Source organism: Gossypium hirsutum, chromosome D13, assembly GCF_007990345.1.
Source record: "Gossypium hirsutum isolate 1008001.06 chromosome D13, Gossypium_hirsutum_v2.1, whole genome shotgun sequence".
NCBI classification, from domain to species: domain Eukaryota; kingdom Viridiplantae; phylum Streptophyta; class Magnoliopsida; order Malvales; family Malvaceae; genus Gossypium; species Gossypium hirsutum.
The window spans coordinates 75,099-100,145 of record NC_053449.1 but is presented as its reverse complement, the minus strand read 5'-3'; the positions used below and the strand labels follow the sequence as shown (position 1 = coordinate 100,145).

At 34.0% G+C, this 25,047-nt stretch overlaps 3 protein-coding genes across 3 annotated transcripts; all 3 read right to left on the bottom strand.

The window, feature by feature from the left end:
* Positions 1 to 221: 221 nt before the first annotated feature.
* Positions 222 to 10,224, bottom strand: LOC107935546 (protein kinase and PP2C-like domain-containing protein). Its single transcript, XM_016868173.2, has 11 exons — positions 9,851 to 10,224; positions 9,489 to 9,773; positions 8,486 to 8,553; positions 8,126 to 8,349; positions 6,223 to 6,274; positions 4,502 to 5,051; positions 4,213 to 4,282; positions 3,908 to 4,127; positions 3,715 to 3,819; positions 844 to 939; positions 222 to 553 (listed from the first exon to the last, which is right to left on the bottom strand). The coding sequence occupies exons 1-11, from the start codon at positions 10,128 to 10,130 to the stop codon at positions 359 to 361; spliced, it is 2,145 nt and encodes a 714-aa protein (XP_016723662.2). The 5' UTR covers positions 10,131 to 10,224; the 3' UTR covers positions 222 to 358.
* Positions 10,225 to 12,354: 2,130 nt separating this feature from the next.
* On the bottom strand, positions 12,355 to 16,356 carry LOC107935532 (cytochrome P450 98A2). Its single transcript, XM_016868146.2, has 3 exons — positions 15,742 to 16,356; positions 13,257 to 13,654; positions 12,355 to 13,165 (listed from the first exon to the last, which is right to left on the bottom strand). Exons 1-3 carry the CDS (start codon positions 16,226 to 16,228, stop codon positions 12,521 to 12,523), a joined length of 1,530 nt encoding a protein of 509 aa, XP_016723635.1. The 5' UTR covers positions 16,229 to 16,356; the 3' UTR covers positions 12,355 to 12,520.
* A 3,705-nt stretch (positions 16,357 to 20,061) lies between these two features.
* LOC107935531 (bZIP transcription factor 17) lies at positions 20,062 to 22,705 on the bottom strand. Its single transcript, XM_016868145.2, is given in 3 exon segments — positions 20,062 to 20,671; positions 20,828 to 21,184; positions 21,187 to 22,705. Coding segments are annotated over 3 exon segments (2,064 nt in total). The 5' UTR covers positions 22,457 to 22,705; the 3' UTR covers positions 20,062 to 20,234.
* Positions 22,706 to 25,047: the final 2,342 nt, after the last annotated feature.

The following is a 25,047-nucleotide window of genomic DNA, read 5'->3' as shown; positions in this document are numbered from 1 at the left end:
AAATATAAAGTTTGATACTTGGTAAGATTAAGTATACAATGATGACATATCTATTTATTTATTTATTTTTAAAAAAATTGAAGTACATTTTAAAAGACACATACCAGCATTTAAATTTTGATTGTGGAAATTCTTAGTTATGTGTCCAATAATCTAATAATTTAGACCTGTTCTGACCTAAAATCAATTTTATTATTTCAGAATAAAGTATCGACCAAATAAATATAACAATATTAAATGAATATTTTAGAAGCAAAACCAGCTCCTAAAGGCCAAATGCTGTTGCTCATAACATGGACGATTTAATTCATCTTTATTTCAAGCGAATTGAATTCACAAAAAACAATCAAAAACACCCTTAGTAAACTCTCTCTGCTGTGGATACTGGACAAAGGAACACAACAATGACTGTGATGTTATCTTTACTGCCACGTTCTGCAGCTTCCGTTGCCAACCTTTTCGAGCACATTGCCGGCTCTTTAACCGTGTCTCTGATGATGTTTGTCACCTCCATGTCACTCACAACATCCCAGAGTCCATCACTAGCCATTACCTGTCAATCAAACCAAAATCCAGGAACCACATGGGGGCATTAACAGCAATCTTTATCATACAATGTGCATTCATTGATATAGCCAGAAAGCCCTAAAAGTACAATCTACAAATAATTGTTATTGGATGATTGTTCACATTACTTAACTTTTTTTAAAAATTAATTTTTTTTAGTGATAATGTATGGAATGATTAACTTCCATCCACAAGTACAATCTACAAACAATTTTATAGATCACAAGTCCAGTTGTAAACAATCATCCACAATGTACAAATTTTCACCAACATTACCAGGAACTCATCCTCAACTGAAAGTACAGTTTCTGTTATCTCAGGTTCTGCAGTTACAGCAGGCTTCAAATCATCATCACCAATGGAGCGAGTTACCTATGAAAAGACGACTTCATTAGAGGAAGTATTTGGCATGTTTTGAGACAAAAATTTACTAAACTATGCTTTATTGACAACGCATTACCAAATGCCTTGAAAATATGATTAGAAAGTTCTCCAAAGAGTTCTATTCTAAGTTTCTGTTTCCAATATCTAATCACTCATATCGTAGAAAACCATCTAACAAAGTGATTGCACTTGTAACACTTTCAAAAGTATAACAGCACGCTCATCTTTTCTTCTTTAACTTGAGTCAAAAACACATGGACATAGACTTTGACCAATCTGGTTTGAACACAACCGTCATATATGGTACATTAATAACTATGCATGAAGGTTAACATGGTGAATAGCAAGTTTATCTCTTAACAGTGTATAGCCACGAAATACCACAGTAGTAAACTCTAAATTCCAAGTCAAGTTAGAAGTTATTTAAGTTGTTTGATAGAAAGTCATGATGTTCCACTTCCATGTTGATTTATAGGTGCTGATGGATTCAATATTCTTGATGTGCTAGTTTTACTTTTGATTGTGGCATAGAAACAGTAGTCTGGAACCTAAACATCATGTAGTGTCTTCAATGGTGACTCCACATCAAATTACCACATGTACACTAGTCACCCAACCCAACTTAATAGCCTAACCAACTGCCTTTTTCTTTTGCAATTACAGCCAACCTTCACCAGAAATTGCCACCCACAACTGCACATTTTCAATCGCCATCTCTCAAGCTCCTTATCCTATTTGAGATTAAATCAAGCTATTCAGGCCCTGGGCTTGAAATTTTTTTGTAATTGGCTGTAGCCCTGCCCATGGACATCTCTACTCAGACAGTGTAAAAAAGTCTATCGCCTTCACCAATCTTTGTATAGTTTGAAATAAAGTCTTCACGCTTGGTTTGGTAGATAGAATTTGGATTGAAGAAGAGTAATTGCGATAATTTAGTGTTTTATAAATAGTCTTAAGGTGGTATAACCTCATTAGATGTTTATGTTGATGATATTGTCGGTATTGAAAGTGATTTTGCAGGTATTTTTATTTGAGATCTTTTCTTTATACCTAGTTTCGAAGAAAGGATTTTGGGTAGCTAAAGTATTTATTGGGCGTTGAAGTGACACAAAGAAGGTTATTTATTTGTCTCAGAGAAAAATATTTTCTTACAGAAACAGGAAAATTGGGGCCAAGCCGTGTAATGCATGAATGATGCCTAACCTACAACTTATCAAAGAAGTGAACCTTTTGAAGACCCTGATAAGACGACTGGTTGGAAAGTTAAACTGGTTTTACTGTGACTCGCCTAGATATTGCTTACTCTGTTATTACTGTAAGTCTGATTCATGTAGTCTCCAACAGCTAATCATTCGAAAACTTTGGAACAAATTTAAAGGCTTCTTGTCTTGCCCGCAAAAGCGATTGTAAGAAGAACATTAGGATAGGTTAAAAACTTATATTTAATACTATACTTTATTTGAACATTCATCAAGGCTATGTTTGGTTCCAAGGAATGAAATATATGAGGGACCTTTCACCAACTTTATCCTGACTTCAAGCTTGAGGACAGGCTCTTTCTCCAAGGGGGGAATCATGTTGCTTTTGTGGGCACGACAAGAAGTCAAAGGCACGAAAAATGGAAAGAAGACAAATAAGCTTATTTTAGTAATATTCTTAACTAGAATAATTTATTTTAGAAAGTATCTTATTGCATTAAAAGTCTAATTTTAGTTTCCTGTTCTGAAGAATAAAGTAAAGAATGAACCCCATGTATCCTCTATTTAAAGAGATGATTCTAGTAATAAAAGAAGCAGAAGTTTTGTAAAAAAAACCCTAAATGATCTGGGTCTTTCTTTACGTCCTAAGGTTTCGGTCTCCCTTTAATGAGCTGGATCGGTCACAACAATGCATGACAGTTCCATATTCTAATTTCTCAAAAAGTTATCATATCAAGTATCAATATGTTTGTGGAACGCCATGCCAATATCCTATAAGTAGTTAGTTTATCAAAAACAAGATTCATAAAATTTTAATGAATTTATAATGTATTAAACAATGATATGATAACCTCAATATCTAGTACGATATGATAATGTGAAAATTAGATTGGACAAAGCCTATAATATATGTTAACCACTCCGACAAACAACTTTGAAGTGTTTCTTTAGAAAACTGCCATAATGAACTGAGCAGTTGACACATCCTGTTTTTAATTACCCGTGTTGGATTCCTCAACAGATCGTATCACTTCAATTTCCAAAAGAAAATTTTTAACCTTTCAAAAGAAAAAGGAAAAAAAAATATAGCCTGCTTTTCTAAAAAGAATATAAAATTCAATAGTATGCTATTAAGTTGCCAAACAAACAAGTACAGATTCAGAAGATGAAAACTTTGAGCCTAGAATTTGTTGTTGGATAACAATTCATGTTGTATCCTTTTGGCCAAAAAGGAGCTACCTCCCGGGAAAGCAAGTTAAAAGTGGAGTTTCCAACACTTACAGGAAACAAGAAATTATAACCAAACAATAAACAGACAAATTTATGGAATTCAAAAGCTCTAGGTGGAATGAAATATTATGAAAAAGAAATATCAAAACAGCAAGTGTAACTACGAGGTGTGGTTATGAATTATCCATTCTCTTCTTACCATGTTAAAAAGACTTTTCTGCTCTTTATTCTATCAAGCATCAATTTGCAGACCATTAAAGATGTCTGGTAATAAAACTAGTGACAAGGAATTAACTTCTAAGTCAAAATCGAAAAAAATTACAGAGGGGCATACCTGAAGTGCAGCACGACCAACCCTCCAAGTATCAACTTGCCATTTTACCTCCCCCCCTGCACTAACAACACGGTTTCTCTCCTCAGGACAGCTTGCAACATGATCCTAAAATGTCAAAGTCAACTAGTTTTAGAATTGTAACACGCAATAGTTCTATAAAACTGATACAATTCAAATAAATAAGCAAGCTTACCCTACTTAGAGCTACAGGGCACCCTCTTCGACATAAAATTGTCCTGCAGTCACCTGCATTAGCAACAAAAAGCTTGTTCTTAACAATTAGAGCAACAGCTGCAGTGCAGCCAGGATGCCAGTCTTTCTGAATAACCCTCCTTGATTTTCGATGAGAATCAAGTTCATCTCTAAATGCAACATCAGTCCTAACAAATGCTTCCACCAGTGCATCAGCAGGACTGCACTCATATATACACTTATTTAATATATGAATATGGATAATACGTTGAAAGTGGCAAGCATAACAGCCAGGGCGAAGCACACCTGCACATAGAACCTAAGGCTTTCAGAAACTCTGGCAATGCTTGAACTGAAAACTCAGCTGCTGCTGCACCTGCAAGTTTTCCAGAGAACAGAAATTTATATACATTATATAATATATAGGAACAAGAAAACTAGATTCAACCTCAACGCAGACAAATTTAGTAGCTTCAAACAAGGAGAGGGGGCAGAGAAGTATTTGAATTAATTTCTCAGATAAGATTTACAAGAATTTGTCCTCATATATGATCTCTACTGCATCTTCAGCATTCTGTATCATGGTTTTATGTACCTCTATGGCCATCGAAGATACCAAAAGCATGAACATCCTTCTCATTGCATAGGAAAGGCATAAGAAAGTGCATGTCCTCCATACTCTCCCGTCTTCCACATGTAGCAAAGGATCCCCAAGAAAGCACTAGATGATATGCCAAAGGATCATCAAAACCATCAAGCCACATTCTGAAACCAGAATGTACTCCGAATGAAGCTCCTTTGGATACACATTCTCCCTGGGTTGACCAGTTAATCTTTTCCTGATAGGTATGAAGGTTGTTAACATCATCCATGACTTGATGGACGTGAGAAATGGGAGGCTGGTGAAGAGATAAATCTTCTTTCTCCATTTTCTTTCTTTGTTGCAACATATCATCTAGTTCTAACACGATATCATTGAATGATGGCCTGTTTTGAGGATTTGCATCCCAACACTTTTGAATTAGTGACAGCATACTTGCTGGTACTCCAGACTCAATACCAGCAAGAACTGGACGCAGTCCACCAGAGCTCACAGCTGAAGTAAGTTGCTGCTCAGTATAGTTCATCTCCAGAACAGTGTGGGCCTGCCAGTAGCAAAGAAATCAAAAATAACTACTAAAATTTTAGCAACAACGAGTTGTCAACAGCCACCCAGGATTTGAAAAGTTATTGAGATTAGCTTTGCTGTACCCCAATGACCATGCCCCGCGTTAAAAAATTCAAGCAGAAAATATAAAATAAAGATTGTGGACATGCAGTTTGTTTCTCTCTTCAATTCTAGACATTAAATGACCACTGTGAAACTTACAGAAAATGCAGCTTAAGATTTATTTTTAACAAAATTTGTAAGAAGAGAAACTGTGGTGAGGGAAAATGAGATAGAGAAAAATAGTTGGCTGCATTTTATTCTATGACTGACCGTTTATCATTGGTTAATTCAGATGTAAAAATCATTAAAATTTAGTTGAATTAAAACAATATCACAAGGAAGATGATAAAAAGATATAATTCAACTTATACTTGATTAATGCTACTAATTTTGTTCTCCATGCATGGTCAATGAGGATATTTCTTCAAGCACCAGAAACTAACTGTAAGAGCAGATTTTCTTTGTCGCTTTCCCCAACAGTCTCCAAGTGAACGGAATGCAGGAATAGAACCCATGTTAAAATGAGCACAACTTAGAAATTCTTCGTAAAAACTAATGCCTAATTTCCAGCAACTGGAAAATCCATATGAAGAATTTCCTTGTTATATGGACCACAAAGATCTATATGGCTAGGTGACTGGCAGAATATATTAAGATAATAATATGTAACATAATCTGAAACCTTCTCAGTATGCCACTAACAAATAACATAAGCTGGACAGTTGGATTGGACCATTTGGACTTTAGCAAATACAGTGAGTTTAGTTGGTTTGACCAGATTTGAGCAAATTAATTGGAAGCCAGGGAAGTATGAACTCAACCAAACCAAACTGTGGTTCACTGTTCGAACTGGTCAGATTAGATAACATAAGTTACCCATTCAGAGGCCACTAATGCTTGCATATATGTAGAAACTATATTCAACCTTGATTGTTTTCAATGTTTTAAGTACCAACAGCAATAGTTCAACCTAAGAACCAAATAATATGCTTTGTCTTGGAAACTGAAATTTTACTCAATAAGCATAGGCATGAATTATCACATAGCAACTTACTCTCATAATTAACAGAACATGACAAGATAAGCATAACGAAGAAAAGACTGACCTGAGCTTCAGCACGGATATCAGTGTATGGGATAACGCCAGTTAGCAGTTCACTGCAATTAAATGGAAATCAAGCTTCATGGTTATAGCCCTTTGAACAGCAACAAAGCTAATGTTTCACTGCAATTAAGCTACTACTGAATTTAAATGATGCACTGGCAAAAATCACTCCATAATGCATAATCAAAACTAGATTAACCATGCTAGAGCATAGAAATCTAGCTCAAGGTGGTACCTCTTAACAGTTACTGTAACAGTTAATGACAGCACCCAGGCAAAACCAGATTGAGTGATTCACCAAGCGCTATTGTTGTATTGGGTATGTGTCCAGTGCATATTGGAGGCAATGGTGGCGAAAAAAGAACAGATACAGAGATATAGACAATGTGAATACCATAAAACAGTGAAAATGAAAAAGAAAAAAAATGGATTTGACTTTAAGGGCTGTGATTAGGATATTTTTTCACTATCTTGCTCCGACTTTCCATTAAGTACCACCCAAATATAAGGGGGAAAAACCTTAGAAAAATGAACATACATGTTTTAAACACATATCCATACTCGACACTCAACCCCAAGTCCAAACAACATATTCAACATTGATTTCACAATATCTAAATTTTCACATCACAAAGATCCAGCAAAGAAACTAAAATGATTTTGCATTTAAACAGAATGTAAATGAGATTTCTGTATCACAAATCCCAGTTTCTTGCTTAGTAGTTTGCTATATTTTCTCCTAACGAAACCCATCAGCCTCTTTTAAGGCCAAATACCATGTAGAAATCTTAAAATTAAATCAAGGTGCATGCAAATGGCAGAAATATCTGAAACCAACAACTGATATATCTATATATCTATTACAAGATGAGAGACAGAACAACCAGTGATTTAAACATACATAACAATAAAAGCACCCTTTATTTGCAGCTGATTTAGTCACAAATTTTGGACGACAATATCACCATTCACCACTATAAATAAATAAGGGTAACCTTCTTGATTAGCTTATTGCTTGGATTTTTCATGAAAAGATGATAACCTGCTACGTAGCTCTCCGTACAAAAATTGGTAAGAATTTCTTAGGGCTAGTGTTTTCCCACATTGAATATTACATTATGACTTCAAAGTAAAACTGGAGCAGGCTGAGGTTAAACTTTAGTGGGTTTATACCAAAACTCATGTTAACATGATTATGACATGAATAAATCATGTTGTATGATGAGTAGACCAGCCAACTCAAGAATAAAAAATAAAAAACAGGATAAGAAAGTTTTCTTAAGTTGGTCCGTTTACTTATCAACTCAGTAATGTCATGTTTAATAACTCATGTAATTTCATTTAATTTTAATTCAAATTTACTCCAAATACTATATTATTACCAAAAGATTAACACAATTTAGTATTTCAATAGGATAAAAGCATAGTTTGCAATTAATCCTTTTAAATAATCATCATTTTGGTCTTTAACCTCTCTATGATTCAATTTAAGTGCTAAACCTCTTCAAATGGTTACATTGCTGTCCTGTTAAAATATCTAATGGAAACATATGGAAATGTTTCAATATCAGAAAAATATAAGTCATGTATGCATCAGCCATTTTTACAAATTAAGAGAGGTACTGAAATAAATCTCCACTACAATTCTAAGGACCAAAATGTTTTTAACCCAATTTGAAATATTCTAGAATCTTCCATTGCACTATAAAAAGATAATCTTAGTATTTTAGATTAACAGTTGACAATAACTAATAGTCTATGAGTATGATATGAAATATATCCTTTTTTTTTTCTTTTGTGCTAATCACGTACAATCTATATTGTATGTTAGCATGGCAAGAATCCTTATTCATTAACTATAAACAATCGTTGTTAATAGAAGCTCCAAGAATCCTTATTCTTACTTGATAGACACTCCAAAGCTATAGACATCTGATTTTTCTGTATGTATCTCCTTCGTCAATATCTCAGGTGCCATGTAAATAAGAGTTCCAACCATATTTTTTTTGTGAAACCCACCTGTTGGCTTGCCAGAAGATCTCCAATTCACAGTAGAGACTCTTCTAAGATCTTTCTTATACTCTGCCAAACCAAAGTCAGCTAGGCATGCAGAAAAGTCTCTGTCAAGCTGCATCATATGCATTACTGTAGTTATATAACTTCAAGCTCAAAATTCACTCAATAAAACAAAATTTTCTAATAGTATCCAACACCAACCAGATAATAAGGATAACTAAAGAGATAGATTATAAAAAGAAAATTACAAGAACATTTGCCGGTTTCACATCTCTATGTATGATTCCTTTGTTATGCAGATATTGCAAAGCCTTCGCTGGAAGAAGAAAACAGCAGAAAGAGCACACCATGTAACATCATTTAAAGGGAAATTTTAATAAATTTTGGCCCAATAAAGGGCCAAAAAGGGGGATACACAAAACTTCTAGTATAAATTGTCAAGATAGTATTGTGTTTAAATATATATATATATATTTCCACAAAAAACTGAGGATACTGCAAAATGTTCCAGATCAATAAAATGGTTGCCAGATCCGACATTAACTAATTATTTAACTAGTCACCAAGATAAATAAACAAACTTAAAGCATGCAGTCATCGTGCTACCATATTTGTCATACTACAGTGATCCTTTCTGGCCATCAGGATATCTATAAAATTCTTTGTAGGCACATTATTTCTAAAACCTATTTCTGGTTAGAACAAAACCTAGTACAGCATGCCACAACACCAGTCCTAGGCTAGAACCCACATGGATGCCAAAGTCATTTCAATATAAGATTGATTGAAACAACTTTAACCACCTGAAACTTTAATATATGTTTTCTTAAACCAAGCTTTTAAATTTCTAGCATTGTTTTCAGTCAAAAGATAACCTCAATTTTCACCTTATAAACTAACGAAAAATACTTTGAATAAACCACGCATCAAAAAAAAAAATCAAAATTTACAGTAATATCAAGCATTTAACAAAATGGACTCTCATTTACCACCCATTTTAATCCTATATATAAACCCTGATTTCTTTCATCAATTATAGTACCTAAAGCCATTCTCTGTTGTCCAAGCTATGTCAATATGCTATCCAAATCTCCAAGCATATAACTCGGACATAGCTGAACAGAAAATTGAATTCAAAATTCAACAATAGAAGCAGTAAGCGGTATTACCAAACTTGAAAAAGAAAACTTTACTATCACTCTAGCATACTGAAAAAAAAAAGAAGGGAAATTCTGGAGAAAGCAGATATACCTAACTGGAGCATGATTGACAACGCCTGATCAAGATCGGGAATCCATTCTTCAACGTGTAATTGATGAGCCAGATTAGTTTTCTCATAGAATTCGAAGAAAAACAGATAATTGGGAGGTTTAGCATGAGCGGCGAGGAGAGTTGCTATCCCAGGATGATGTAGCTGGCACAGCAACTGCAATTCCTTGTGAAATTTATCCAATTCCTCCGAGGTAGACAAGATTGGTTTCTTGGCAGCAACTTTCTTTCCATCCAAAATAGCTTCATAAACAACGCTTTCAGCCCCTATTAAAAGTCAAACAAAAGATGAGCAAACTCTGGGTGGAAAAGAAAAGAAATGAAAGAAGAGAAAAGAGAGTTACCTTTAGCAATAGCGGAAAGAAGAGTGAAGGAAGAAGGGGGAAGGTGAAGAGGGATGGAGTTGCTGGAGCAGCAACCTCTAACGCAAGTGTTTGGTTCCACTATGTCTAACCCCATTTTTTCTTGGCCAATTTTCCAATGGGCATCAGCAATAAAGATTAAAGAGTAATGGGATTTGGATATGGGAAATTTCCCGGCAACAGCAGCTTCTTTGGAAATTTCCCAAATCTTTGTGTTTGCTTGGTGTTTTGTATGGTAGTCTACAGGGAGAGCTTCGCCCATCACTTGCTTATCGCGCCCTTTTTTATATACGGTTAAGATGTGGTTCCAGAACGGGGCTTTAGTGACAAATTGTTGGGAGCGCAGCACAAACTTCGAACTACTGTAAAAGAATTAAAAAAAATATATAGTACCATAATTAGTGAAATTATTACTATTTTACTATTTCACACCTAACAAATTTTTTTTATTAATTTAAATATTATTTATTTGGTTACAAAAAAAAATTTAATGGTAACTATACAGATAATTATCTAACTCTTAATTTTTTTATCATATAATTATGAAAAGTTATAAAATAGATACTTCATTATTTGATTTTGTCTTTTATAGTCATCAGCTAGCTCATGGTGATTGTTTTTAAAATTGACATGATATAATAACTTTAACTCACAACATTTATACATTGTGTGAATTTAGTCTTGATTTAAAAAATCTAACCCTCAACATTTACACATTGTGTAATTTGATCTTATTGTAGTTTTTGTGATCTTCACTTAAAAAACTAAAAAAACAAAAATTTCAGCTAAATCCGATTGAAAATATACAAAAAAAAATTGGAAACACTCTAAATCCTAAGATAATAATTTTCATCTTTTCTTGTTCTTTTAAAATTAGCCTTCAATGTCACAAAGAAAAGCAAAACTAAAAAGGAAAGACTCAATGAAACACCGTCTTCGTCGCTGGATTAAATGTAACAACCCTAACATGTCTCCATTGCCAGATTAGGGTTACAAAGTATTACTGATCAATCGAAAAACATTTAACATCATAACATTTAATAAATTCATCTCAATTAAAAATCATATCAAACATATGCATTTGGTCCTTAAATCGAGTCTCATTCAATCTCAAACATCAAACCCTCAACGTCACAACAAGAAATGGACAGTGAGTGACATCGCGACCTGGAACCCCCAAACTCGCAACGTCAACCCAATATTTAAAAATCTTTGTATTTTAGTGCTCATTCGATCTCATGTTATTAAAATAGCTTTCATAAACTTGTATAAACCAAAATATGATTGTATAACATGTAATTATATTTTGAACTTAATAATATGTAATTGTTATATTGAATTGTAATTTACCGTAGTTGCTTCGACAACGAATATGACATATTGTAGCTCAGACCCAGTGATCGAGTCGGGTATAAGGTGTTATAATTATAATGTAAACATTATTTTTATTAAATAATATAAATATTATTTAAACTATTTAACGCCATTAAAATATATCAATATAATAATTGTTAAGGGGAGATTAAATTTATTTTAGGAGAAATTTTTAAAGTGTCGTCCGTTGGGAATCGATAGACCCCTCAATGATGGAGGTATTGTATTCGGGATGTTTGCAGTTAGTCTCAAGTTTTATCTCTCGACTCCACAAAGAGCCCTCATTGGGTTCACAGAGTGGAAGTGTCTTGCCCAACCCACCAAGAAAATGTGAGCATTTGACTTTGGTAGGGTTCAAACTCATGCCCTTATATAATATTAGTGGGTACAAATGGTAGACGGTCCCACTTCGTGAACCCATCGAGGGATTTTTGAAAAATCAAATGACAAAACCCAAGGGTAAAATCGATGTCTCAAGCACAATAATTCCACCATTTTGAAATCTGTCAGCACTCGACGGATGTCACTTCGAAAACTTCTTCCAAAGAAAGTACATTCTCCCAACAATAATGAAATTTATAAACATAATTAAAGCATTTGAATAATATTACGAATATCTATTAATAAAAAAAAAGATCTAAGAATAGGGGAAGAGAATGTCAAAATTCGAATAGTTTCACTTGATATCAACCAAAATTTCATTTTAATGGAAGTTTTTTTGTTATCAAACCGTGAGTTTTGTTAATAATGAAAATTTAGTTTTAGTGCATATGATTAACATCAAAATAAGAAAAAGAAAATGTTATGGTAGTAAACCAAAACTATGCTACATAGCATGCATACAACTTAAGGAATTTGATACACCTCATGTGATCATGGTTTCCCAAGATAGACTATAACTTCTATTCATCATATCTGATGGGGAATGCTTTTAGAACTCTTCAAGATCGAGTATGATTTTAGTTTTCTGTATGATGTATTTTGATAACATCCCAAGTCTGACATAGGAATTTTGTAAATTTAATGTGTTAGCTTAGGAAGAAAAATGTGTAGAGAACCCATTAAATTATTTTACAACAAAGAAACAAAACTTTATATAGTAAGATAATATATAGTATAATGTATCTCACTGCGTTTTTATTTGGTCTTCTTTCACGCGACCGGTCACAAATCACATGAGACATAATTGATAATACAACAGAACTTGCAAAAGAAAAAAGTTTAGAATTCAAAATCTAATGCTAAGAGCAATAAGAATTAGAAGTTTAGGGAAAAAACTTACATATCCGCGGCCACACGTTTGTAGAGATGAGAAGGCAGCCTAGGAGTGGCAATAGCTTGCAATGGAGTCCGCATATGAGCAACCAGTCCAGGGTTTTCAAGCAAGTCAATTTCCTCAGCCTTCACTCCCTCCGCTGTTGTCCAACAAAAGTGGTGCAACAAGTGACCCAACATGGATGTCACCAGGTTGATCCCGAGCTGTGCACCAGGGCACACCCTCCTCCCTGCACCAAATGGAAGCAATCGGAAATCATGACCCTTCATATCCACGTCCTCCTCTAGGAACCGTTCTGGCCGGAACTCTTCAGGGTCCTTCCACACAGCTGGATCTCGGGCTACTGCCCATACGTTAACATGCACGTTTGATCCCTTGGGGATGTCGTAGCCACCGATTTTCACATTTGCATTGGCACGATGGGGTAACATTAGAGGAGTTGGGGGGTGCAGTCTTAGTGCTTCCTTGGCTACGCTTTGAAGGTAAGGCAGATTAGAGAAATCAGTTTCAGACATCACCCTTTCGAATCCTATCACACGATCTAGCTCCTCTTGTGCCTTTTTCTGCACTCTTGGATTCCTAATAAGCTCAGCCATTGCCCACTCGACTGAGATTGCTGTTGTGTCCATGCCTGCAGTAATCATGTCCTGCATATTCCATTTACTTGTAAGAATTGACTTTGCTTGATGGCTATGGACCCTAACTTGATAACAATCTCCAAAACATAAAGATGCTTACCCAAAGAAGTCCAATAATAGTGTCCTCGCTAAGGTCATACTTGTCTTGCAACGTAAGCAAGGCATCAACAAAATGCTGCTTGGCTCTGCCGCTCTTTTGGCGGGCTAGGGTGTGCTCCTCCATGATAGCTCGGGTGAGACGATCCCTCCTTGCCCCATGCTTGGCGAAAGCCTCCTCCTCCAATGGAAACATCCAACGAAGCCATGGAATGTGTTCAGCCATGGCGAGTGATGCACCTAGCTTAAGCCCGTTAGACACAATGGCCTTGAATTCATGGCCTTGCTCATCCATTATGCCATCGGAGTTCACAAAACGCTTCCCAAATGCTAGCCTTGTTATGTTGTTGAATGCCACTGCTCCTAAGTATATCCTTACTTGCAAAGTTTTACCCAGGCTTTCTGCTTGGATTCAAGTCCAATCAACATTCAGATATTGTTGGAATGCCACAAAATTAGCTTATACAAGAACCTCTATTATTTCAACCAAAGAAATACTAGTCTAGGTAGTCTAACCCTTATGTGTTTTTGTTAATACCAGTCTTTGTTCCATGTACAAAAAAAAAAAGAACCTATATTATTTCAGATTTATGGTAAATGTTAGGAATAAAAGAACACCATCAATAATTTTAATCATTGAATTAAAGAGTCTTTAGATTGAATTGATCAGTCAAAAGAGAACCATTTTCAAAGAGATCAAGTGAAATACCAAAAAGCTTGGGTGATAAAATTTGAGGGTGGGTTATTTTTTCCCTTTAGGTTGAAAAGAAAATGGAAGGTTCTAATTTCAGAAACTATCCTGTTAGGAGAGTTAATCACAAACCTCGAAAATAAATTAATCTAAAAAATATCAAAAAGAAAAATAAAAAATTGTTAACGTTTCAAACAAGAGAAGAAAAGTTGTTCAACCATTCTAGTCAAGAAACGTATTCATGCCTAATAAAAGTGGTTGCAACGTCAAACAGAAAGAGGTCAAAAACATCACCTAAACCCAACTCTAATTATTATATTTATTTACAAAAAAAAACATCACCTAAACCCATCTCTAATTATAAATTTATTTATTTAAGTTTTGATTTTTTTTATTTTCACAGAATAACCAGAATTAGCAAGGAGTAGCTAAACATTTTCTCTCATACCAATTAACTCATTTGAAATGAATACCCCCAAAGATTTTTCAATGTCACGAAAATAAATTAAGAATTTATAAACTTACTTTCTTTAAAAAAATTAAGAAAAAAAGTTTTCTATCTCTTAAATATCTTCCTCTGTTAATTTAGATTTAAAAAATAGTTATTAAAGAAAACATGGTACTCAAGTACATTTGTGGTTCACTTGCGTATTCCTTGTGGTCCATATATACGCAATAAGATTTGTTAGAAGCCTATAGGTCTAGGAAGACATGTGAAAGTTTTAATGTACAATTTGTACTGTGAATTTAAGAGTCTTAAAGTGCATTATTTTTTTTAGGGGTTGAAATGGTTTATAAATAATTCTAGATATTATATAAAAAAAATTTGATAAAAAATTATAATGAGATTGTTGTTTAAAATAAAAAGTTAAAAGATTTAACAAATTAATAATAGTATGTAAGAAGAGGTAAGTTCCAACATATTTAAAATCACTTAAAAAAACTATAAATAATTTTGAATATTATATAGATAAATAATAATAATAATAATTAAAACTTGTATTTTCACCTAAATTTAAAGCCTGCTTTATATTAGGAATCAAACTTGAAATATGGATTTGAATAAATCTAAATAATCACTACCTGAACCTAATTTGATTATATATTTTTTTATATATTATGTAAATTAATTATTCCATATGAATACTAAATACATTATACTATAATATAACAAATGAATTTCGTCCCAAAAATATAACAAACGAAAAAAATATATTAAATAAAAGTTTATGCCTAAAAGTTTAGTAAAAAAATACAAAAATTCTAAATATTAAATAAAAAGATATATAACTAAAAAATAAATGGTTCTAAATAGTTTTAAATTAACAAATTATAAATAGAAAAAAAACTTAAATAAAATTAGAAACTCATAAAATCAAATTTAAATAAATATCCATAAATTCTACCTTAATTCGATCCATCAACATCTATACGCTTAACTATTGTTCAAAGCATCTACCAAAAAAAAAAACTATTTTTCAAAGCAGAATTGAGCCGCGTCTCTACTGTGTTGACTCTAGATGCTGATTCCTTTATCTATCTATCTATCTATATATATATATATACACACACACACATTAGCTTAGACTAAAAGACGATAAAAGTATTTCTTATAAATTAAAGATTAAAATATTAATTTTAACAAAAGTTACAATTTAATCCTTTCATTAATAACGTTTTATATATCTATCTAGTTACTTATTGCTTTCAACTTTATAATAAAACTTGTTTAAAAAAACAATGAAATAATTAAAAAAAAAAGCAATGTTAAAGAAAGGAGAAAAATAAATATGATTACCAGGATTGGTGCAGTAGAGAAAGATGGATTCAACCATGGCGGAAACCTCATCTTCTCTTATAGGTCTCAAAGCCTCAAGCCTCTTCGGAGAGAAAAGCTCCAGCGTGCATACTTTCCTTACCTTAACATAATGAGGTCCATAATCGGCCCATATAAGGTCCTGTCCATCTCTGCTAAACTTGGCTGCCGATCTACTCCGATGCCTATCAGCTAACTGTTGATCATGCTCTTTCAAAACTTCCCTAGCCAGTTCCGAATTCGACACGATCACGTTGAGAGTGGAACCAAACCAAACAGATATAATGGGGCCGTACACCTGCGCCCATTCCGCAAAACACCGGAACCTAATAGGCTTTATGTCGTAAAGGTTGCCGACCACCGGCCATGGGCGTGGACCTGGTGGGAGCTTGAACCTTAGCCATTGGTAAAGCTTGTACGTTAAGAAGAAGGCGATGATGGAGACGGTGAGTATTAGAGGAAGACTCATTTTTATTTGATTTAATTTTGAAAATTTTTTGGTTCCTTTGATAAAGGGGTTCTGGGGCGAAGTTGGTATAAGAGGGAACGAGAGAGAGAAGGGAGGCGGAGTTGGTGAATTGAATTTTCAAGAGTTTTGGTCCATTTGAGAGTGACTGATATCTTCACCTGGTCAATGCAAATGGGTTGTGGTAAAGGGCAAATGGGATTAGGACACATCAGCGCTATGGTTGGTGGATTGCGGTAGGTTTGGTAATATAATAATAATGTTTGATTTGAGTGGAGGTGGTGCGCTGGGTGAGGTCAGAAATGGAAAGAAAGTTATGGGGAAGGAAGCAATGGTTGGTGAGATGGTGGTGGGATCTCCTAATCCTAAAGTGACCAAAGAAATCATATCAGCTTAATTTTGAAAATGTTTCTTAGATAGATGAAATAATAAAAAGAAGCTTGTATCTTAATTTAATAATAATTAACAAAAAAAAAAAACAACCTAGTTCCAAGTTCAAAGACCACAGGCCTATTTGCATGGAAAAGAATAAAAAGTATTAAAGAGGGTCAATTTTTCAAATTTATCGATTAAAAATTATATTAATCCTAATAATAGTTGAATCTTGAAATGAAAATTTTGAGAATTAAAAGGTATAATAATTTTTTTTAGCTCTTACTCTTTACAATTTTTGTCAAGTCATTAATCTTTTTATCTTTTACAAATCGGAGTGTTAGAAATTGTAATAGTGTTGTTCAATTTCTGAAAGGAAATATTAAATGTTTACGTAATAATTTATATTTCATTGTACATTTTAAGTTAGATACTAAAATTAATAAATTAGAAGTAAATCTATTTAAAAATTATATTATTCATTCAAATTCGAAGATCTGTCAAATTTTATAAAGATTTGGATTGGAAAATGAAGCTTAAAATATGAGCTTTAACAAAAAAAGATAAGCCTATTTTAAAAACAAATCGAACATTGGATGGAGATTCTCAAGCTGGATTCGAGCCAGCTAAATACAAATAAATGTTTAATATTTCATTTTAGATATAATAATGTTTTTCTTTCCTAACACTCCTGGTTCTAAGAAATCCTAGATTACTAACTTTTTAGAGATACGTGAAACTAGTTATCTTGGCTACTCGATTCACCATAAACGTGTTAGTAAGGAGGACTACGCTTTGATTGTTGAGAGACTCTGCTACAAACTTAGGGGATGGAAAGCTAATCTCCTCTCTCCTGTCTGAGGTCTCGTTCTTATTAAAATCTACTAGGCTTATTTAAGGGTGTTCATTCGGTTAACCAACCGGTTAACCGACCCGAAATAACATTAACCGAATTAACCGACCTTTCAAAATCTTTAACCGTTAACCGAACCGAATTTTTTTTCAAAAAAATTAACCGAACTGAAATTTTTTCGGTTAATTCGGTCGGTTAACCGAATTAACCGAAAATTATATGTTTTTTTATTTTTGGTTAAAAATTAACCGAATTAACCGAATTAACCGAATTAACCGAATTACCCGAATTACCCGAATTAACCGAATTAACCAAATTGAACCACTACATAATTAAATTATTTTTAGACTTTAGTTTTAGTCTTAGTTTTAAAATTTTATTTTTATTTATTAAATTATTTGTAATTTAATTTTATGATTGGGTTGAGTTGGGTAATTGGGTTGGGTTAAATACTTGGGTTTATATTGGGTTTAGATGAATAGTGGGCATATTTATATATTATAATTTTATTTATTAATTTTTTCGGTTAACAAAAAAATTCGGTTAATCGACCGGTTTCAAACCGAATTAACCGTTAACTGAAAAATCAAAAAATAATTAACCGACCCCTGACCGAAAAAATTCGGTTAACCGACCGATTAACAGAATTCGGTCGGTTAACTGAATTTTTTCGATTTTACCCGAATTTTGCACACCCCTAGGCTTATCCTCCTTATTTCATACAATGTAAGGTGTTGTCAAGCATATGTTCTGCCATCGATCATAGGAACCGTAATTTCCTATGGGGTAGGACAAAATCATACTCTAGACTTCACCTTAACAATTGGGCCACTATTTCTCATTCTAAAAGGGTTGGAGGTCTTGGCATCCGCCAAGTGAAAGCACAAAACAAAGCTCACCTCTCAAAATTCTGTCGGCATCTTGTAAATTCCAGCTTTGACCTTTGGGCTCAAATCCTTCAAGCAAAATATCTTAGTAGTTCGAACACTAAGTCCAATACCTCGGTCACCTGGAAAGCTCTCTAGAGTGTCCAACATATTATCGAAAATGGTGTTCGTTGGATTATTAAGGATTGTTCCCTTATTTATGACCTTTCCTCCCTAATGAAGATTACTTCTTGGTTAAAGATTTTTATACTGGTTCTTACAATACCTCTTTTGACCTTCTGAACACCATTAAGAATGGTATTCTTGTGTATCCTCTTCCTCTCTTCACTGATGGTCTTGATGTTTTGTGTTGGAACACCTCCCCCAATGGTGTTTTTCAATTAAATCAACTTATCACATTGCTTCAAACCTTATCAATCCTCCTCGAAGTTCGGGAAATTGGTTGTGGATTTGGAACCTAAAAGTTCCACCTAAACTCTCCTCCATTTGGCAAATTGTTGGTTCTTTTCTACCAACTCGATATTTCCTCCGTGCCCGAGGTCTCGACATCCCTGCTGAATGCCTTTCTGTAATTCTTTTCCTGAGACAACTGATCGTCTCTTCCGTGAATGCTCGTTCACCATTCATCTTTGGAGTCTTCTTCCCCATCCCTCTTCGACGAGGGAATGGGTTTTCCTCCCTCCTTTTCCCGGATTGGCTTAAAAATAATTTGACTTTGAAATCATCCCCACCTCAACATCACATCCCTTGGCTAACCATGTTTACCTTTTTCCTTCGTAGCATTTGGATTGCTAGGAATGCAATTATCTTTAATAATCCCTTAAATGCCAACGACATTCGATAAAGAGCCATCTCTCTTGCTGTGGAGTACTTTGCTATTTCGCATAAAGCCATCCTCGTTGGGAAATTTGGGAGCTGCGAGTGTGGGAGTTATTATTCGTGATGATAATGGTACCTGGATTGCTGGATGTCATCATTATTGGGGCAACACTTTGAATATCATGGATGAACTTTGGGCGTTTTAAGGGATGATCTTTTACTTGCCCATAGAATACATATTTTCAATGTTATTTGTTGAGGAGATTCCTAAATAGTCAACTTCAACATACCTTCAAGGGTAATCGTTGCGCCCATGCTTTAGCTAAACCTTAAAGTCATGTTAATCCTAGCCTTTTATCTTATGCTAGGTTCTCTGAAGACTTTTATGTAGTGTATTTTAATATCTCAGATTTCATGGACTCAATCAACACACATTTGTATCACACTCGTTTCTATTAAATAAAGCTATCCTTTTATGACCCCCAAAAAAATTTATATTACTAAGGAATTTGCATTTTATATAAAAAAGATTTATAAATTAAGTAATAGATTTTCATTTTCCTCCCTTATTTTCAACTCTCTTTTACCTTTTCATAATCACACTAATAAAATAAAAATATTTTTTTTTCTGTCTTTTCATTATTCATTCTACCTTCCAAGCAGAAGCTTTAGCTTCAACTAAAAGCATCACCAGTCGGGTCATGATGTTTTATTTTTCCTTCACTTTCTCTAATTTATTTATTTCTCTTCTAAACAAAGATAATCAAACATAAAGTAGAAGTATAGCTACAAAATTCTCCATATTGATGATGGCCAAAAAACCATCTCCATATTGATTGGCAGAGGCATCATACTATGGCTCTAAAAACTGAGCAAATATTACTATATTAGTACCCATGAGCAGGAAAGCCAAAAGGTTATGGATATTGAAGAACACAAATCCAAAAGTACATAGAGGTTAAACTGTTATAGAAGTTGTTCCTAGCCACTATATCTAATAATTACTTATACCATTATATATATAAATATATATATAAACACTACAAGCCGAAGTAGCAGTCCTTTTTCTCTTATCCCTTTAAGCAGTCACCAGATGAAGACCAGATCTCGGAAGCCCACAAGAATACGTAACATACTTGACGCTATCTAAGAGCACAACAACAAAGATCCGAGAGAGCGATTTTGGTACAATCATGTCATCCATATCGCCATCACCAGCCTCTCTGGGATCAATAAGCACAGAAACTACCATAGAAGAAGCTGTTTTGTTACCTTGAAGATTTTGCTTTCCGGAATTTCTTCCAACATGCTCCTGGGTTATGTTCAGATCAGATCGAGAGAGAGGAACAGGATGACCATGGAGAATCCTTCTGTTTCTACCCTTGTTAAGCTGGGTAGCATTCTGACGATTTTTGGCAGATTCAGTGGTAACTGAGGATGCTGGAACAATGGCTCCCGGAGCAGAGGCATCAAACTGGAACACTTCGGTGCACATGCCCGAACTCAACATCGGTCCTAAAACAAAGGACAAGAAACAATCAACTTACTACATGACACATACAACAAGTGTAGAGTTGGGAGCATTACACCTACAGTCCAATTTTATAGAACATTCACATCCAGAAAAGCACCCAACATGCATATTAGCAAATGTAACAGTAAAAGAATTACCTGCCACTCCTTCCCGGAACCACTGCTGCATCTTACCATCGGCAGCAGTTGACCTGATATGGTCCTTCAAAGCATCAGCAGAGCCTGAAGAAAGAGCCATCGGTCTTTCTGCAGGATTTCTATATTCACGTGAATGCTTTCCTCCATTCTCTCTGGCATTAGGAATGGCCAGTGCTGGAGAGAAATTCTTAGGAATGGCCAAACCTGTCTCCTTATTCTTTCTTTCAGAAGCCTTATGTGAGGCCAAAGCTTTCTCACTGGCTAGAACTGAATGAATTATCAGATTGCCATCAATTTTCACAAGCTTATCATTTCTCGGTACATATAACGAAGCAGTGAGAGGCTCACTAACATTTTTATATAATCAGGTGCACTTTGTGCACCAGTCTCTTTGCGCTCACCACCAGACTCTGAGCGTCTACCATGAACTCTATTGCTAATGTTAAAATCACCGTAAGAAAATGCTGCATCCCTACTATACTTAGATCTATTTAAATGACTATCAACTCTCAAAACTCTCCCACGATGCACCTCGTAAAACCCATCTCCAACAAAACCAGGCCCAGATCCAACAGGGGTATTATCGTATCTTACGTTCATAATTGGGACCAAACCACTAAACAATAATATGAAAAACAACATTCCCAGAACACTAACACTAGCAACCTTCTTAGTTTTGCTCTCATTCTTTTTAGCTTTGGAAGCTGGCCTTGATTGTTGCTGTGTTTTCAACCTAGGAATAGGTATCAATGGCACCTGAGACCCAGGAGGCTTCATCATATACGGCGGACCACAGGGCATCCAAGGGTATGCGACTGGTGGATACATCGGCAAAGGCACTGGCTGCGGAGGGCACATTCCAGCGCTTCCACCACCAGCACCACCGGTACTTAATTGCTGTCTCAAGGTAGCATTTTCAGCCATAAAAAAGGCTATCTTATTATTCAAGTCGGTAATCGTAGAATGCATTGTTCTGACCTTGTCTTCCAGCTCTTCCACGTAATGCTTCTTCCGCTGCCTTGATAGCTGCGCACTCTCTCTGTTCCTCAGGAGCCTGGCCTTCCTTTTCTCCTCCTCTTCGCTCAGAGAATTTAACTTATTATCAGAGTTGGAGTTATAATTGTCAGTCAGCAGCGATGATGATCTTCTACACTTGATGGAATCAGTTTCTTCATTACCTTTCTTTCTTTTAGACACTCGCCTTTTCCCCAATTCTTCAACATCAATCTTTTGATCCATGTTATTCCCAGAATCCGGCGATGTAACATTCGTGTCATCGGAAACGGCCGAACCACAATTTCCGGAGCCTAGAGAGGAGATAGGAGAATGGGAGTTGCCGGAAGAATTGGGGCCGCTGAAACTGTCAAGTCCCGGGGAGGAAGAATTGAGGTACCTTTCCACGTACGATTCGGATGTGAAAGCGGGTGCGCCGGAAGAATCGGGCATGATGAGGTGGTCGGAATCGGAAGGGAAGTACAATTCGTCGAAATCGTCGAAGGTAAGCTGGAAATCATCGTTTTCGTCGAGAGGAAACCCTAGATCTGAGGAGAGATACAACGGATCCATTGGTGGAATGGCCAGCGATTCAAGTTCGGAGCCCATTTGTGGTTCCAACGGCGATTCCGCCATTGAAATCTGGCTTGCGGAGAAAATACAGAAGGGGCTTAATGCGTGAATTGATGGAGGAAAGACCAAGACTTTTGAATTAGTCTTAGAATGAAGGAATTGGGGAAATGGCAGATTTTAGTGGTCTTTTCGTTTCGTTCCCTTTCTGGAAAGGTCCGAAGACTTTCCTTCAACGTTTGGGCTCTGCCGCGTGGGCGGCCCCCTTTTTTTATTTCCTATTGGTTTTTTTAACAGAGTTAATTGCACAAGAAGTTTCCTAATTATGATCTTCATCTAAATTGTTGTCAAAATTTCAAAATATTCTAATTGTATCTTTAAATTAATGATATTATATTAATTAAGTTCTTTTATCCTTAAAATCGTTAATTTAACAGTTAAATGATACTCAAATCTTATGCATTTAAATTTTAAATGAATGATTTTAAAAAAATAAAATGTTGCCATATAACAAGTAAAAACTAAAAATAAAGTAATATTGAAAAAAAAATGTGAACGATAAAACTCTGTGAAAACTTTGAAAACTTCAAAACTAAGTTTTTTTAAAACATTCATTTTTACAATATTCATTTTTTCTTAAATTTTTCATTTTAAATTATGTCATATAAGATCTTATATGTCATTTAACAGTTAAATCAATGATTTTATTAGGGGAAGGACCTAATTGATATAACATTAATAGTTTAAGGATGTAATCAGAATGATTTAAAGTTTAGGGACCAATTTAAAATGATGGTCATAATTTGGGAATGTTTGACGAATTAACTCTTTTTAATAATATAATAGTTTTTATCTTTTAGGTAAACTACATTGATGGTCACAGAGTTATTAGTAAGTTTTTTTTAGTTACACAACTATGAATACAAAATGATTATCAAACTATTTAACATTATTTTTTAGTCACAAGTCGTTAAATGTTTATCGGAAAGATAACATGATAGCTTTTAAAATTGGCATAACAACAAATTTACCCATCAACGTTTACACATGGTCATGGTGTCAATTTGGTTTTAATTTTTAAAAATTTAACTTTCAATGTTTACATATTACCTAAATTTATCACGCTTTCTATATAAAAAATTTATTAAATAAACTATGTGTAAATTAAAAATAAAAACAAAATAGTAAAAAATCATGTTTATTATTAAACTAGATAATCCCTAAATACATTGTTTTCTTTATACTTCAAATGATTAATAACATTTATTCTTCCAATAGATCTTTGTAAAAGTATTAAATACATAAGTCTAGAAATAGATAACGCTAGTAAGAGCTAATCAGATACATAATAAATGTATCAAGTTACCTGTCCGAGTTAAACTAATGACAACACAGAAAAATAGTCCGGTCAGGGCTATGCATATATGTAAGGTTACCAATCCAAGCTAGACAGAAATATCATGTATGAAACTTTATCTCGATCCATCGTAATTATTTCAGAAACTCAGTATTTTTCACATAAACCAAATTCATTTCAGCAGTGTTAAATATGTATAAATATATATCATTAACAACATTTAATAATGAATTTTAACCAAATATAACAGTATGAACTTACCTGTAATACAATTTGACTTTTAGGGACTAATCGACAATTTTCTCTTTTCCTCGTCCATCCCCACTCGTTAAGATTTTAATCTAAAGTGCAGTTTAATTTAATTAAATCTATTCAAACCAAAGAAACAATTAATTTATGCAATTAAATCTTTTTGTCACATTTAGAAATTTGATACTTTACCCTTTATACATTTTAATCCCTAAACCCAAAACTATCAAATTGAGCACAACTAAGCTTAAATCAAGCTAGCCGATTTTTATCTCTCATGAACGGCCCATATATTTATATATTTCATAATATTTTCATGAGATTTTACAACTGTAACAACTAAATTCTTAATAATCCAAACCAATAAAATTTACTTTACAAAGTAATATTATTTAGCTATTAAACTTACAAAACTATCATAAAACTTCAAAAACCTCATAAATTCAACAATAGCACATGTCGAAACATTTAACTGTTTTATAAATTAATGCTCGGATTAACTAGACCTATATACAACGATATTAAAAAAGTAAAAATTATTAAAACAGACTAAAAAAATATACCATGCAAGCTTGAAATAAGCTTGGCCAAAACTTTTGCTTCTCAACTATGGATATTCGGTCATGAGGTTGAAGAAAGTGGGAAAAAAATAAAATGGTTGTCTTTTTGCTTTATTATTTGTTTTATTTTTATTATTTAACATATATTATAAAATAAATATAACATAACATATAAAACATTTAAAAACAATTCATTAACCGTCCAACATATTTTAATATGGTCTAATTCCATATTTTAATGTGGAAGATTAGAAGATCCTGTTGAGGTATCGACTAGTTGATAGAACAAGAAGCCCAAAGCAACAATTAGTTATGATTACCGAAGTGAGCTAATTATCCATGATTAGATTTGATAAATTTCATTATTTTCTTTCTCGTTATTTCTTTACTTTTGTTATTTTTATTATTACCATAAAACCCTAAAAATTCCTCTCTTATACTTCTTCGTAATATAATCTGTTTAGATTAGTAATTAGATCTATTTGTGCTTA

Coding starts and splice junctions, on each gene's coding strand:
- LOC107935546 (XM_016868173.2), bottom strand. CDS start 10,130: ATGGGCGAAGCTCTCCCTGTAGACTACCATACAAAACACCAAGCAAAC. Junction 6,275..8,125: donor AGCTTTGGAGTGTCTATCAA/GTAAGAATAAGG, acceptor ATTTAATTGCAG/TGAACTGCTAACTGGCGTTA. Junction 4,128..4,212: donor GCCTTAGGTTCTATGTGCAG/GTGTGCTTCGCC, acceptor ATATGAGTGCAG/TCCTGCTGATGCACTGGTGG.
- LOC107935532 (XM_016868146.2), bottom strand. CDS start 16,228: ATGAGTCTTCCTCTAATACTCACCGTCTCCATCATCGCCTTCTTCTTA. Junction 13,655..15,741: donor TCTCTACTGCACCAATCCTG/GTAATCATATTT, acceptor GAATCCAAGCAG/AAAGCCTGGGTAAAACTTTG. Junction 13,166..13,256: donor CTATTATTGGACTTCTTTGG/GTAAGCATCTTT, acceptor TGGAATATGCAG/GACATGATTACTGCAGGCAT.